The sequence below is a fragment of the Rattus norvegicus genome, chromosome 1 (assembly GCF_036323735.1).
Source record: "Rattus norvegicus strain BN/NHsdMcwi chromosome 1, GRCr8, whole genome shotgun sequence".
Taxonomy (NCBI): Eukaryota; Metazoa; Chordata; class Mammalia; order Rodentia; family Muridae; genus Rattus; species Rattus norvegicus.
The window spans coordinates 96,427,842-96,444,668 of NC_086019.1; the positions used below are offsets into that span (position 1 = coordinate 96,427,842).

A 16,827-nucleotide genomic window follows, 5' to 3' on the forward strand; every position below is an offset into this window, starting at 1 on the left:
TTTAGCTCAGTGGTAGAGCGCTTGCCTAGCAAGCGCAAGGCCCTGGGTTCGGTCCCCAGCTCCGAAAAAAAAGAACCAAAAAAAAAAAAAAAAGAAAAAAAAAAAAGAAAAAAGAAAAGAAAAAAAAAAGAACAGGTGTGTGTCGATGTGAGAATGGGTGTGCACGTGTGTGCACACGCATGCGTGTGCGTGTGCGTGTGCGTGTGTGTGTGTGTGTGTCCAGTGAGGTCAGAGAATACCTGGCATCTCTCGGATGGACAGTGGAAAACATTGCCTTGCTGGGGTGTTGGTAACCCGGCTCTTGGGCCCATATGAAGGGTAAGAGAAGTTGAGGTGCTGGGGAGCTTGGTAATCGGAGAGATTCTTTTTTTTTTCTTTTTTTCTTTTTTTTTTCGGAGTTGGGGTCCGAACCCAGGGCCTTGCGCTTGCTAGGCAAGCGCTCTACCACTGAGCTAAATCCCCAACCCCGGAGAGATTCTTTTGGAACTGGTGGGTTTGAAAGTAGCGTCTGGGGTCTTTGGAGAGGTTGACTGAAATCTCTCTTTAGAGAAGCTGGGGGTGCAATTCTTTCCGCTCTGGCCAGCGTCGCCCACTCTGGAATGTTGCTGCCACCTGGTGGCCCAGTTAGGGAATGCACTGGTCTCTGTTCAGGAGCGGGGACTTGGCCCCACCTGCTGGTCGAGAGTGGTTCTACACCTTATAAAGTCCCTGTTGGCGGCAGTTAAGCTACCTGGGAAAGGGAAATGGCTTGTCCTGTCTGCTTAGATTACCGGGTCTGTTAGGATTTAGAATGTCTCCCCAGGGAATTTGAGGTCCTTGAATTCTACTCTCAGGCCCCCGGAGGGATGCCAGTTTTCTCTATCCTGATGATGGTTTCTACATCTAGGGAAGTTCAGCCATTTGAAGATAAAGGCCTGGTAGGGATCTCAAGTGTGTGTGTGTGTGTGTGTGTGCGTGTGAGAGAGAGAGAGAGAGAGAGAGAGAGAGAGAGAGAGAGAGAGAGAGAGAGAGAGAGAGAGAGAGAGATGTGTCCCTGTGGGAGGATCACACTAGAGGAGGAGACCTGAGACTGGGCAGTTTTCTCCAAAGTGGTTGTTTTGTTTTGGTTTTGTTTTTTCCCCTTCCTAGGACTTTGATCAGATGGTCCCCATTCAGGGAGAATGTGGGCAATTCGAACAGGATTGAGTAGTGAATACAAGGTGCTGCCAGAGAGGCAACGGGACAGGACATGTCCATTGTCCCACCCACACATGTACCCATCATACAGTCATGTATGTCCATATAGGACATACGGAATGACAGAGAGACAGACACACACGCCTGCATGCCCATTCTTTTTTGTGTCCCACAGTCTGTCCAGGCTGTGAGGCTAGAGGTTGGGGCTGCATATACCTCAATGAATTCCAGGCAGGGCCTCAGGGCTGGGCCTATGGCCTTCAGTTGATGGTCATCCTGGGGGACTATCAAGGTGGTGATTATTGTCAGAGTCCTATGTGTCCTGTTCCCTCCTCCCTTAAAATTGGTAATGGATACATTGCGTGTAGGTCTGTCCAGCTCAGCTCACGCCTGGGTGCCACTGAGACCCTGTGAGGGTTTCTTATTTTTATCCCATCCCTGACACATACTCTTTCTTTCTCTCCCTAACTCCCTTCCTCCCCCTCCCGTCCTCCCTCTCACTGTGGAGGTAGACCAGGGCAATCCTGGTTGTCCCTGAGCGGCAGCACACCAAGCGGCAGTATAAGTTGCCCAGCTGGGTGGGACTCTAGGTGTCTTTCTGCTGAGCAGAGGCTACTTGATGCCCTGCCCCAGCCTCTGCCAAATATACCCACAACCAGGAAGACTTTCTGTGCATTGTGAATTCAGTTTCGCTTGTGCCTGCTATTTCTGGGCCACAGTTAGCCAGACCTCGCTAGCTTTCTCTAACATGGGTCTGCCTAGAGCTGGTTGTGGCTCAGGTCAGGGTGACCTTCTTGGCTTTCTGAGCCTCTGGACATCTGCCTTCAATGAGTCTCCTAAGTCCCGCAGGCTGTGACTAGTCTCCTCCCCGTCCCTCTGGGTCCTTCCCTATCAGATAGTCACTTCCAGTTGAACCAGAGGGTAGCCTCGCCCTTCGCTCAGGGCTCTAAGACAGAAGGGTGCCTGGGTTACTTGTTCCAATCCTGGAAGATTCCAGAGTCGACTACAGTGGAGGCAAAATGGAGGCGGACTAGCTGCATGCAGCTGCATGTGTGGGCCCAGCTGGATTCCAGCACCAACTTCTGCCCTGGGGACCTGGCGCTGTCTCTCCTAAGGGACCCAACATCAGCTTCCTCACCAGTGGTGACAGCTGTAGGAACAGTCTCCCAGGAGGACCTAGGTATATCTGCCCCACAAATGGACCCAAAAAGGCAGGCAGAGGTTCTAGGCAATCCTAGGGAGACAGGCAAAAGGATATCTGCTCCTAATACAAAGTGCTTTCCTCTCCTTGTAGACACACAGTCCACACAGCCCACTAGTCACACCCATACTGTAAGCATACTTCCACTGGGACCTTTCCAGTGTCGCTCAGGCTCGTGACAATCTCAGAATCCGTTATGGCACCGAACTGTACTTCCCCTCCCCCAAAGCCGGTTCCTCAAGGGTGAGGAATCTGTCAGCCTTGAGGTGTTTGGTCAGGTGAGTAGATAAGACTGAGGGTCACACTTAAGTCAGGGATGTACTGGCTATAGCTTTAGCCAGCTCGGGGTAGATGTCTAGGAAGTTGAGGAAGACATCGCTCCCCACGGTGAGAATCAGGGAAACCGACTGCGCTGCTCAGTGCCTTGTGGGGCCCCAGGAGCAGTCTTCATGGACACCTGACAGGGAGCTTGCCCCTGTTCTGACAGTCCTCAGAGGACCTGCTGCAAGGTGAGATACAAGGGGCTCCACTCCCTCCGTGGGGACAGGCCTATAGATCTTTTCTCTCGGAGACTCAGCTTTAGCGGGACCCACAGGTGGTCTGGAAAGAGAAAGAACTCAAACAAACAAGCCGGAAACACACAGCAAGATCCAGTTTCAACAAAACAAAAGCAGGCTCAGTGGTTAAGAGCGCAGAGTGCTCTAGCAGTTGAGCTCCTACTGGGAAGTTCTCAGCTGCTGGTCACTCCAGCTTTGGGGGAATCTGACCCCTCCAGTCTCCACAGACACCTGTGCTCGTGCCCACATACTCACACATAAGTAATAGTTAAATAAATCTTTTACAAAATATCTAAGACTCTCCAAAGCATAGGGCAAGGTCCTTCCCTATGAACTTACAGCAAGACCCGGAGTAGACTGAAAACCACTGCTCTGAAAACCATGTGCTTTATTCAGACCTCCCCCTGGGTCATAGAAAAGCAGCAAACCACGCGGTTTGTTTGGTACAAGGCAAAGGACAGGGGGATGTTGGACATCCCTTACCGCTGGGGCCCTCTTCTGGGCCTCAGGCTTCCCTGGTCAGCATAACTCAGCTGAGTTCTTAGAGCATCCATCTGAGCACTGAGTAGCAAGCTCAGCCAACCCAATGAGGAAACGGGTGTGGGACAAGGGTCACGGTCCATTGTCTGGGCCTCTGTGGCCCACCTAGGCCCACAGCCACAAGGCCTCACATCCTCAGATCCCTGTAGTAGAACTGGCCTGCCAATGCACAGCCGAGTGGGCATGACCTTCAGACCCCGCCCCTGACCAGCAGGCCCCGCCCTCAGTACAGGTCCGAGAAAGGCTTCGAGTAGTTGAACATCAGGTAATCCATGTAGTAGAAGTCGTAGGTTCGCTGTCGCTGCAGCGAGGAGAGCTGAGCGAAGTACTGATGGGTGATTCTCGATGTGGTCCGCGCCTCCTCGGAGTGCCTGTCCTTGAACCTCGGGAATGTCAGGTTCCCTGGCGCATGGATGAGACGCAGGAAGAAGTTGGCGTCGTCCTCCATGCTCTCAAACTTGCCCACGAAGTCATAGTCGATGAGGCAGGGGCTGCACAGACGGCTAACATGGTCCCAGTGGATGTCCATGCCCACGGGCCGGTGGACATCCAGTAGGTACTGGACGAACTCGGGGAACTGCACACCAGAGCCAGTCCGCAGTGCCTCCCGCGAGGCGTTGGCGCGGTACCGGGCCAGGATAGCCTTACCAAACACAGGATGATAGTAGCTGTTGGGATGCTCAAACTTGTCTCGGAAAGCAGAGACCAGCCGCTCAAAGGGTTCCCGGACAAAGAGCATCTTGGTGTAGGTACTGAGCCGGTGCACGATGCCCTGCCGGTCGAAAGTATCCAGGCGCTTGAGGGCGCTGCCATAGTGGACCGTGTTGTGTTGGATATCCGCAGTGGATGAGGCTAACCCCGCCAGCACCATCAGCACCCGCTTCCAGTTGGAGCAGCCTGCCTTGGGAACCTCACAGTACAGCACGCGGTGGCGGTCCTCCACGAAGATGCGGGAGACATGGCGGGGAGTGACAGCTCTGCGGCTGCTGCTGGCCCTGTACTTGGCGCAGGCTTCTTGCATCACACGCTTGCGTTCCTGCTGGGTCTGGTGCAGGCTGAGCCAACGACTGTCCACGGTGCGGGGTCTCGGCTGGATAAAGGTTTCGGACGAGTTGTTGCCTCGCATGGTCCCTGCAGCTGGCATCTTTTTGATGAGCAGTCTCCGCCTGCGCTGCCGGAGTCGCAAAGGAGACCCCGCCGCCTTCGGGTGAGATCCAGGCTGGTCAGGCGCCTGCAGTTGGAGGCCTCTTGGGGACCCGCTGGGTGAATCTCGTGTGACCCTTTCTGTGGGTATCCTCAAGTGGCTATCCTAGGACAAGAAGAGAAGTGGCTAGGGTCCATACAAGACTGCAGAAATGTGGGACCTGAACGGCAAATATAATTTCTACCACAAGGTGGAGCAGTCCCCCCAGGAACCTCGGCTTGGCGCGATGGTGGGATGGGGCGGCGCATTGTTGGTGGCCTGCAGGCGGCGGGCACAGATTTACTGTGTTGGTTAGTTCAGTCCAAAGGAGTCATCTAACAGAGAAGGGAAATTCATGGAGCCAAAGCCCCAGGCTTTTTTCCCAAGGTCCCTGGAAAGGACCCAACACATTTTTCTTCCTATGAATGGATTCAGCATGAGTTCTGAATTGCCTTTCTCACCCTCTCCAACATCGTTTCCTGCTCCCCCTCCCCCGACCCCCACCTGTGATTTATGGGATTCTTGGAACTTACATGCTGGGGATGCTGGGGCCTGATGCTGAACTTTATACCTGGAAGGCAACGGAGGAGAGAGAAGAGTGCGTTACACAGTGGGAGCACTGAAGTACCACATACCCGCTCAGCCCAACAGTCAGGACCCTCTCAAGCCATCTCCACATGACTCTGTCATTAAGTCACAGAGTACCCTTTCAAAGCTCGTGTCCAGCCTTTCTCCATGCCTGTCACCACACCCTGATCCATACCTGACCAGCCCCATGGAAGACAGGCATTTCCATACTCCTGGGAGGTTCCCTTGCCTGGACATTCACAGTGTAACTTTGGCCTTCTTGGTATAGTCACGGGGATGATGTCCATTTCTGGCTCATCCTGGTGTCCCCCCAAAATGCGAGCAGAGCCAAGGCATGAACAAGTGCTGATTGGTGACTCGGGGAGAGACTTGTATGCTGCTGGCTGTGCTCTTTACTTTTTTGGTTGCTATGACAAAGTGTCTGATATGCATCAATTAAAGAAGAAATACCGAACTGGAGAAATGACTCAGTGGTTAAGAGCACTAGCTGCTCTTCTAGAGGTCCTGAGTTCAATTCTCAAAACCATCTATAATGAGATCTGGTGCTCTCTTCTGGCCTGTGGGCAGAATGCTGTACATAATAAATAAAAATCATTTAAAAAAACGTTATATAGAAGAAGAAAAAAGGAGAAGGAGGAGGAGAAGAAGGAGAATGATTAGGGGAAGGGAAGGAAGAAGGGAAGGAAGAGGAGGAAGAGGAGGAGGAGGAAGAAGAAAAAGAAGAAGGAAGAAGAAGGAGGAGGAGGAAGAGGAGGAGGAGGAAGAAGAGGAGGAGGAGGGGGAGGAGGAGGAGGAGGAAGAAGAAAAAGAAGAAGGAAGGAGGAGGAGGAGGGGGAGGAGGAGGAGGGGGAGGAGGAGGAGGAGGAAGAAGAAAAAGAAGAAGGAAGAAGAAGGAGGAGGAGGGGGAGGAGGAGGAGGAAGAAGAAAAAGAAGAAGGAAGAAGAAGGAGGAGGAGGGGGAGGGGGAGGAGGAGGAAGGGGAGGAGGAGGGGGAGGGGGAGGAGGAGGAGGGGGAGGAGGAGGAAGAGGAGGGGGAGGAGGAGGAGGAGGGGGAGGAGGGGGAGGAGGAGGGGGAGGAGGAGGAGGAGGAGGAATAATACTGAGAGACTGCCCAGCAGTTTAAGAGTCCTCGCTGCTCTCCCAGGGAACTGGGTTCAATTCCCAGTACCACATGATAACTGACACCCATCTGTAACTCCACTTGCAGAGACTCCAGTGCCCTCTTCTAGCCTCTGTGGGCACTACACACATGTGGACACACATGCAGCAAACACCCATACACAGAAAATTAAAATAATAACATTTTTCTTTTAAAAAGAGGAAAGACTTATTTAGGGCCACAGTTTTAGAGGGATCGGTCCATGGCTGCGTGGCCTCAGGTGCTTGGGTAGAGCATCATGGCGGTGGAAGCACGTGGTGGACGACAGTCCTTCACCTCACAGCTCACGAGGAAACTGAGAAAGCAAGATGGATCAGGGCCTGGGAGCAGATGCCTTCAAAGACCGACCTTCGGCGACTCTCTTCTTCAAGCTAGATCTCAGTCTAAAGTTCTCAGATCTTCCTAAACAGGGCCAAAAGCAGGGGACCAAGCCTCTAACACACGAACCTTGTACCAATGCTTTGATTGTTGTTGAGAAAAAATTTAAGATAGAAGCAAGATAAAAGGATTAATTTTATTTTTTAAAGATGTATTTATTTTATGTATATGAGTACACTGTAGCTGTCGTCAGACACACCAGAAGAGGGCATCAGATCCCATTACAGATGGTTGTGAGCCACCATGTGGTTGCTGGGAATTGAACTCAGGACCTCTGGAGGAGCAGACAGTGCTCTTAACCACTGAGCCACCTCTCCAGCCCTGAAAGGATTTATTTTTGTTTCATAATTCCATGGTGGTTGAGGCAAGATGACTTGGCTTCTATCTCTGGTTGGAAATTATCTGTTATGTCTCAGCCAACAAGAAAACAAAGGCTGGGTATAGCCCTCTAGCCAGTCCCTATAGCTTTGTATCTGCCATTTAGGCTATGTGCCCTAAAGGTTCTGCAGCGTTCTCAAACAGCGCCACCACATGGTGGCCAAGTATACAACCACCTGAGCGTGTGAAGGACATTTCACATTCAAGCTATAAGAAGCCTTTTGGTGGAACACTTCATATCCAAACCATTATGTCGGCCAAGTTCTAGAATGTTCTCTCTGCCCACCAGAGAGGTTCCAGAGGCGCTAGACAGGGGTCAGTCAGGGTAATGTGTTCTAGGAAAGTCAACCTTTGACCAGGCTAGGTAATTCTACCTTAAATCATTTGGTGTTTTGAGTGGTTGCTTGGGTAGGCAGATATTCTGTTGAGAGCTCTTCTACTTCAGATCTCACCTGTCCACTGAGATATCAGGGACTCTGTTCCTGGGTCCTGGAGTGGACATTTTGCACTCTGAGACTTTGCCGAAAGCTGGTTACAATCAGAGAAACATTCACCTCTCCCACAATCAGAGAGCCAGAGTGATGGCCAGCATGTTGGGACACTGTGCCCAGCCACACCTGACCAGTTCCTGGCTGAGAAGGGAAGGAATGGTTCTGGTGGGCCAGCGCTTCCCCTGTGAATCGAGCAGAGGCCAGTGGCTATATTAAGCTGAAGGGGGATATCCAGGTTGTCACTGACCCATATAGTGGACTTCTCTGTGGGATCCAGTTTCTTGGCTTCAGTGTTGTTCCCTTGATCTCATGGTGCCCTGTCTGAGGCTGTGCCCCACGTCTACTTCATTCATTAGCAACTGAGGAAGTCAACAAAGGCTTGGGATGGAAAACCCAGATGGCCTGAGCTTCCTGGAACTGTCACTGTGTGTGTGCACATATGTATAGTAAAGACATTTGTGTGTGAGCATACCTGTGGTGTTTTCCTTAACTGTTCTCTACCTATTTTTTTCAGGTGTATGTGTGTGTATGTGTATCTGGACGTGTGTGTGTGTGTGTGTGTGTGTGTGTGTGGTGTGCAAGCATACCTGTGGTGTTTTCCTTAACTATCTACTACCTAACTATTTTTCAGGTTTTGTGTGTGTATTTATGTGTATCTGGATGAATGTGTGTGTATCTATGTGTGTGTATGTGTGTGTGTGTGTGTGTGTGTGTGTGTGTGTGTGGTTTTTCCTAACTGCTTTCTACCTTATTTCTTTCAGGTTTATGTGTGTGCATTCATGTGTGTCTGCAGGTTGTGTGTGTGTGTGTGTGCCTATGTGTTTGTGTGTGTGCATGTGTGGGTGGGGACCCAAGGTTGACAGATCTTCCTCTTTCGCTGGCTACCTTATTCACTCGGGTCTCTCACTCATTACTTCAGCTAGACTGGTGGACTAGTGAGCCCTTGGGATCCTACATCCCCGGCACTGCCAGGGCTGGCATTTTTACTTTGATACTTGTGAGCAGACAGTTCTTTTTTTTTGGTTCTTTTTTTTCGGAGCTGGGGACCGAACCCAGGGCCTTGCGCTTCCTAGGCAAGCGCTCTACCACTGAGCTAAATCCCCAGCCCCTGAGCAGACAGTTCTTATGCTCGTACCACAAACACCGAACTCATTAGTTCCTGAGACTCCACAGTCTTCTTTTCCAAGAAGGGGCCACCGTTTTATACCAGGCTGGCCTCACATCTACAATCTCCCTGCTGCTGGCTCTCTGCTACCACACATAGCTTCCGGAACCTTCTTCAACTCTCAAGTGAGGCTATGCATTAGGCACTTTCTCGTTGCCATGGCTTGAACACTCGACAGAAACAACTTGCGAGAGGAAGACTTTAGCTTGGTGCACAGTCTCAGAGATTTCAGTGCACTCCTACTGGGGAGGCGTGCAGTAGTCACGGTAACAGGAGCATCACGCAGACTCCTCCCACAGTAGCGGACAAGGAGCAGAACTAGACTCAAAGGTCTGCCCTAATGACCCACTTCTCCCTGCCAGGGCCCGCCTGAAAGCACCATGGACTTCAAACCATGCTACAAACCGGGGACCAAGTATTCAAAACATGAGCTCGTGGGAGCCATTTTGAATCCAAACCTTAACAGATGGAAGAAAAGGCAGACCTTGGGCACACCATCACTTTCTTCTGGTAATCTTGGATTGGGTACAAGTGATGCTCTTTTGGGATAAAGGATACACCTTCCTGGGTATTCACAAATCTGTGTGTATGTGAACACACACACACACACACACACACACACACACACACACACACACATGGAAAGCTTGTAAACAAGCCTTCTGGTCTCTTCCAAAGAGGCTGGGTGAGGGGGAGCTCCATGCAGAAGTGGGGCGAGGGATGAGCGCCTGGCTTGGAGGTGAAGCCCCTGCCAGGTGTCCCCTCAGCCTGACTCTATTCCAGCCTCACCCGCGCCTGCCTCCCCAACCCATCCTCTCTGTCTTCAGCAAAAGCTTCCAGAGCTCATTTCTCTTTGGCGCGTGGGGTCCTCTCCTGCTGCCAACGATGACAGATCCCTTCACCAGAAGGGACCCGCTGCAGCCGCTCCGTTTCCCTCTCCACCACGGCGTTCCTTAATTATTTTCTTCTGGTGACGGCAGCTGGCTCTGCTAAATCACCTCTTCTCCACAGAGTCTCAGACACGGGGATTTACTCTGGTTGTCACTCCTGTCAACCTGTCAAGGTGTGATGGTACTTATTTATATTCCCTTTTCTGGAGCAAACCAGTCATGCTAAATTTGACCAGGAGGGGGGGCTGAAGAGCCACTGACAGAGGCTCCCCATCACTCAGTGAAGTGAGGCCACATCGGCTAGGGCTGTGGACCCTGTCCCCTTTCACCTGTGCAGAGGGGGCAGGAGGACCCTGTCTCGTGTATGCTGCCTCCAAGCCACTGGGAAGCTTCAACAGATGGCCATTCCTGGGGAATCAAGGGCACAGGATGAAGGGAAACTCCTTCCTGGACACAACCCAAAGACACATTTGCCCACCAAGCCAAGCTGGCTGCAACAGTCCACTTGGCAAAGAAATTTTATATTGCAATTAAAAACAGATAAAGGCACTGCTCTCATGTGGAGCCGAGAGTATGTCCAACGCTGTGCAATCTCAACCCTTAAACTCAGGGCAGTTCATTAGGTGACGATGACCCCGACTCCCACACGGCCACTTCTGAACAGACAGAACCATAAAGAAGGGAATGCAATTGACCCCCATCCCCTGCCCCCGCCTCCTGCACAGGCTCGTGCCAATGGTTCAGCTCCCGCCAAGAGAGTGAGTTTTCCATTTCTTGCTTAAATAAAGGTGGAAGCTCTGGGCAATCCAAAGCTAGACATCAGTGTATGAGGCTGGGTGGGGAATGTGCGTGCTCTCCAGGACCAGGAAGGGTCAGCTAACCATTGTTGACCCTCAGGTCTGGCATCAGTAGCATGGGGCTCATAAGAAGAGGGAGGCTACGGCTTCAGTACAGCTACCTCAAACCCAACCCAAGGCCCTAAGTAAACAGTCTAGATAAAAAATGAATCTTGTCAGACATAGTGCATAGTAATCCCAGTCCTCAGGAGGCTGAAGTTGGAGAAGCACTAGTCCAAGGTTGGCCTAGGCAATAAGTAGGTTCAAGCTCAGTCTGAATCAGTTTAGAAAAACCAGTGGCTGGGGACATGGCTCCGTGGGTAAAGTGTTTACTTAAGACTAAGCAGTGAGGGCTGGGGGCGTGGCTCAGTGGTAGAGCCCTGCCTAGAATCCCCCAGTGAGGGACTGGGGGCGTGGCTCAGTGGTGGAGCCCCTGCCTAGAATCCTTCTGTGAGGGGCTGGGGGTGTGGCTCAGTGGTAGAGCCCCTGCCTAGAATCCCCCAGTGAGGGGCTGGGGGCGTGGCTCAGTGGTAGGGTACTTGTCCTAGATTTCACCTCCAGGGAAAAAAGACAGCAAAGTGGGCCTGCTGGGCAGTATAAGTAGGGATCCCCAGGCCCTTCTTCCTTCCAAAGACACAGATGCTGCTGTGTATCTGCCTCCCACCCTCACCCAGGACAGGAGACCCTTAAGGTCAGCCACACCCGCTTTCTGTTCTCGGTATCTGGGTTACCTGCTTGCTACTCTCAGTACAACGTTAAAAATCTGTAAGGACACTTCAACCCTCAGCACAGCAGGAAACAAACAGTTACTTTCTCCTTCTGGAAAGATGACATTTGAAGAAGCACACACGACGTGAGAAGATTGAGCACCATGAGAAGAAACAAGGCACGAGTTATGGGGGCTGCCGAACGTGTACCGTGCAGTGAACTCTTCGTTGTCTGGAGTTTTTCTTCTCAGTTTTTGGCTGAAAACCTTTTCAGTTACCAGCTAAGGGGAAGCTAAAGCTAATGATAAGCAAGGCTCATCCTTCTGTCTTCTTTCCCTTCCTTCCTTCATTCCTTACTTTCTCCCTTTCTTCTTTTCTTCTTGGACTGAGGTTAAAACTCAGGGTTTCATGTATAAGTCCCTCACTGGGGGATTCTAGGCAGGGGCTCTACCACTGAGCCACGCCCCCAGCCTCTCACTGGGGGATTCTAGGCAGGGGCTGTACCACTGAGCCACGCCCCCAGCCCCTCACTGGGGGATTCTAGGCAGGGGCTCTACCACTGAGCCACGCCCCCAGCCCCTCACTGGGGGATTCTAGGCAGGGGCTCTACCACTGAGCCATGCCCCAGCCTCTCACTGGGGGATTCTAGGCAGGGGCTCTACCACTGAGCCATGCCCCAGCCTCTCACTGGGGGATTCTAGGCAGGGGCTCTACCACTGAGCCACGCCCCCAGCCCCTCACTGGGGGATTCTAGACAGGGGCTCCACCACTGAGCCACGCCCCCAGCCCTACAAAACCAGGTTTCTTCCACCTTTCCCTCTTTTTCTTCTTGTATTTTATTTTTGAAACAGTCTCCCTGTACAGCCCAGGCTGACCTCAAACCTGCAATCTTTCAGTCTCAGGCTTCCAGGTTCTGGGGTTGAAGGTGTGTAACAACATGCTTGGCTCTCACCCAGTTTCTTCACAATCCGGAGGGTCAAAGTCTGTGGCTGAGTTGGGGAAGGGCTTCACTTGCATGTGGGGATTCTGGGTAGAAGGACCTTATGTATGTGTTCCCTCTGCAGAGATAGGAGATCTACTGGGTTCCGTGCTGAAATCCCCACTCCCCAATGTTCAGGAAAAGCTGCAGAAGACAACCGGGTCCAGCTCTGTGGTCAGATGGTGCAGGCGTTTGGCACTAACGTCTAACAGAACCCAGAAAGGCCTGCAAGTGCTTCACATTGGCAGGAATGTCACATGTGAGGGTGACAGCTGCTCGGGCTATTCAACCCCAGTCCCAGGTCCTGGCACACAGTATTGAGAGGGTCCTGCCACTCTGGACTCTGTGGTCCACAGAGGGAAAGCCACTGCAAAGGAGTCAAAAACAGAAGGAAGGGGGTGGGAGAGAGCCAGGAGAGGCAGAGGACAGGTTCTAGGTCCAAGTTCACCCTCGAGTCTTGAATCTTCTGGCTAAAGATACCTCAAAGCAGTCCACACTGTCTCCTCACGTGCCTGTTCATACGGGGCTTCCCTGGTAAGTTTTTGGGGTTTGGATTGCTCCCCCAGACTCGGGCTTGTCTCCCTTTGTCTCACAGCTTGTACAGAGACCATGCTCACCACCCCGTCCCATCCCTCCCAGACTAGCAGTCACACTGGTGCCCTGGGTATCAGTGTTCAGTGTCTGCAACATGGTTTCCACCACTTCTTGATGAGAAGTGTGTACCTGACACATGCTCTGACAGGACCCAGTGCCACAGGGCAGGCCTTGTGTGTGACCAATGCTGAGCTGAGCTGAGGAGAGGCCAAAATCCTGGTGCAGGGAGGCAGGCTGAGAGTGGGAAGGTGCTCTGCCCACTGGGCTCAGAGACAGTGAGTGCCTGAGCAAGCAGCCAGGTACCATGCATATCACAGGACACATGGAAGGTTCCCGACTGAGGGGTTGTTGTCTTGGGTTCTGAAGAAAAAAAAAACCACACTCAACAAGTAGTACATGCATGGAAAAGATAGAATGAGAAAGGGAAGGAGGGGGAGAGACATGGGTAAAGGAGAGAGAGATTTTAAGGAGTTCACTCGTGTCATGGCCGTTACACAGGGTATCCTGGAAGGCAGAGAGGAGGTGATATTATAGATCGAGTCAAATCTGTTTGGAGGCAGAATTCTCTCTTTGATAACGTGAATCTTTCTTTCCCCTCAAGAGCCTCAGTGGATTGGGTAAGGCCCACCCACACTACTAGTCAGTCCTTTGTCAGTCTTAGCATCTGAGGCTCTAAATGTTGATCACATCCACTGTGTACATTTACCACAAACAAGCAGATGAAGGTTGGCAGAGCTACGCTGGCTTCCTTTCCTAGATGGTGGCTGCTAGTGAGTATCTAGGAAAAATAATCAAAGCAGTTCTGGTCCCGTTGGAATGCTAGAGGTCAAGACCTGAAGTGGCTGGGGCTGGAGAGATGGTGGCTCAGTGGCTAAGAGCACTGGCTGCTCTTTCAGAGGACCCAGGTTTGGTTCCCAGCACCTACACTGTGTCTCACAACCATCTGCATCTCCAGTTCTAGGAGATATGGTGCTCTTCTGATCTCTGGGGGGTAGCAGACACTTGTAAAGTACACATACATGCACGCAGCCAAACCACTCAATATATATATAAAATACAATCATAAAATAAAATAAGAAATAAAGGTGTTGGCAGGGCTACATTTCCTGTCAAGTCTCTGGGAAGGATCCTTCCTGTCTCTTCCAGCTTCTGGCAGTTCCGGGGTGTTCCCTGGCTTTGGACCACGTAAATGTACTTTCTGTCTGTTGTCTTGCCGTGGCTGTCTTCCCCAAAGATCTCCCTTTACTTGATTATGCATGGGGAGAGCCTGTGTGGCCACAGTTATGAGCACTGGGGGTGGCGATGTCTGCTTTGGGGGAGGGCACACCATTCGACCTGAATCAGGAGAGATGTTTTTATGGGTCTGTGGAGTGCCCCAGGGCAGCGCAGGGAGCAGCCTAGATCTTGGCAATGGGGTGGGATGGAATCTTTGGATTCTTGGAGGACTGTGCTTGCTCGCTCTCTCTCTCTCTCTCTCTCTCTCTCTCTCTCTCTCTCTCTCTCTCTCTCTCTGTGTGTGTGTGTGTGTGTGTGTGTGACTTTGTCTTGTTTACCTTCCCAGACTGTGTTGGTACCAGATGTGGGGTGGGAGTTGGGTCTCTCCTTGCGGTGACTGTGGCTAGGGCTCTGACTAGATTCATGAACCCTTTCGGGGTATTTCTTCAGTGCGGTTCCATAGGAGTGGCAGGTGCCTGTCGGGTGGTCAGGTGGATAGGGGTGGCCAAGCTGAAGGATCTCCTACCACTCATGGCTTGAAGGCCGGGGGGGCCCTGCCTGCCCCTGACATTAGACACCCCAGCTGTCTGTCACCATCTGTGGCACATCAGGCTGGGGTCCTGTTCCCAGGCAGTGGCCTTGTTATGGACACACTTCCTGTGGTTCTCTTCCCTCCAGCCCAGGTCATTCTGACCTCTGCTGGCTCAGGGGTGAGGGTCGAATTGCCCTGGAGGATCTCTAAATGCCTCTCGGTGAGCGGGCGCCTGTACACGGGTCCCCGTTAATGTATGCAGATGAGATGCAAAGTGAAAGACCCAAGTGCTCAGCAATTAGAGAGCAGCCTGGGCTCTAGGCACCGGATTTGGATGAAAGAAACCTCACGGAAGGGCTTTAAATCCTCACGCGTGTTCACAGGAAAATTCAATTTACTAAATTGCTAGATTACAGGGCATCGCCTGGACTGGTCACAGTGCACACCCACATGGCTACACATGGGGGGTTCCAGCCAGGAGAGCCGTTCCCCATAGCTGTTCCTAGACCCCTGAAAGCTGGCTCTGAGGTTGGCACGTGCACTTTGTGGGAGGCGGGATTCAGACCAGTCATTCTCAGGTGACACGCTCAGCTGTCACTGTCCCTGCAGGGGCGCCTATTCTCCAACCTGGAGCCTTGGCTTCTCTGGGTTGGTGTCTTCTAGTTGTTCTGATCCTAAGTGAGTTAAGCCAGATGAGGGTTGGCCATGGTTCATTTTCTGGATACCCAAGACTCAGTAATGGACCAAGCACAGTTCATTTGGCTCACAGTCCTGAAAGCTGGAAGCCCAAGAGCATGGTCCAGCACTGGTGAGGGCCTCTCTGCGGTGTCAAAGCACAGCCGAGGACAGCACAGGGCAGGAGGGCTGGAGCTTGCAAACTCCTATCTCTCTTTTGCACCCCACCTCCTTTTCTCTTTGCAGCTCTAAGGTTTGAGCCCTGGGCCTCCCACAAACCTGGCAGGCCCTCTACTACGGAGCCATGCCCATGGCCTCTTGCTGGTGGATTCTACGAAAGTACTCTTACCTATGAGCTACGCTAAAGCTTGCCCCTTCTGTTCTTACTAAGACCCTAATCCTATCAAGGGATGGGGCTAGCCTCAGAACCTCATCTAACTCTAATTCCCTCCAAAGTACCAAGCGTCATGTGAATCTGGCGATTAAGTTGGAAAACACATGCATTTGGGGAGCACATGAACTCATAGCAGAGGTTACACTGATCCTCAAGTTTGGACTCATCCTGGGACACGGCTTAGAAGAGTTGTCTGGATATTTTGTTTTTATTTATGGGAGACAGGATCTGGCTGCATAGCCCAGGCTTAAACTCATGATCTTTCTGCTGCAGCCTCCTGAATGTTGGGATAACGGGTATGTGGCCCTAGGCATGGGTACCTGGGTACGAGTCATATAGTTTACTGAGGCAGCAGCGTATCAAAAAGGGAGACTGAGAGCAAGAAACTGTAAGGTGGGCGGGAGAGAGAGAGAGACAGGCTTGATTGCCGTGTGACCTTGAATTCTCTAAGTCTCACTCATCTTGCAGGTGGCACAGGACATTTGGAGCCACCAGCTGGAGGCTGCCATCTCCTGGTATTTGGATGTCTTGGTCCCTTTCCCAGCAGCTATGTTCTTGGACACAGCTGCTGTAGTGGTGAGGGGTCTCTGGGCAGGTCAGTAGAGGAAGGAAGCAGGACTCGCCTGTCTCTGATGGATGGGTACTGGTCTGATGAATCTGGCCTCTTCCTGTTTTGTTTAGTAATTCCATTCCCTGCCTTTGTGATTAGGATTCTCTATTCAACTGGGTAGTTCCCTGTCAGCTCAGCCTGCACTATGAATTCCCTGGGAGCTGTCAAAGACAAGCCTGTGGAAGCTGTCTGTCAGTCAGCCTGCCAGCCGCTTGGCTAGTCTGTGAACCCAGCAGCTGCCCAACCCGACCCACAAACAACAACCTGTCCATCACTTGGTGGGGGAAGGAAGCCCTAAACATGTCACTCTTTTGTATGCCCCGCCCATCTATCAGGAGAGGCCCTGAACTCCAGCTTCAAAGTGCTTCTTTGTTTAAAGCCTGGGGTGATTCCCACTGTGACTGGTGTGTGCGTGTGCCTGTGTATGTGCTGCTGTGATGAGATTTCACCCCATGTCTTACGGTCCAGTATACTATGCATGGGGAAGTGTCACAGTGTACATACATGTACTTTCCACACAGCAAGGTTTCTGCTATGTGATATGGCGTGTGCGGGGTTGGGGGAGCACTTGAGGTCGCAT

The 16,827-nt window shown here is 51.9% G+C and overlaps 1 protein-coding gene across 3 annotated transcripts in view; it reads right to left on the reverse strand.

The window, feature by feature from the left end:
* Positions 1-3,302: 3,302 nt before the first annotated feature.
* Positions 3,303-16,827, reverse strand: part of Chst8 (carbohydrate sulfotransferase 8) — a 141,737-nt gene continuing 128,212 nt past the window's right edge. For all 3 annotated transcript variants that reach the window (NM_001107504.2, XM_063261662.1, XM_063261661.1), the window contains exons 3-4: positions 5,191-5,228; positions 3,303-4,783 (exon numbers count right to left, since the gene is read on the reverse strand). In NM_001107504.2, the coding sequence (NP_001100974.1) occupies positions 3,698-4,783; positions 5,191-5,228 (1,124 nt within the window). In that variant the 3' untranslated portion in view covers positions 3,303-3,697. The remainder of the gene's footprint in view (positions 4,784-5,190; positions 5,229-16,827) is intronic.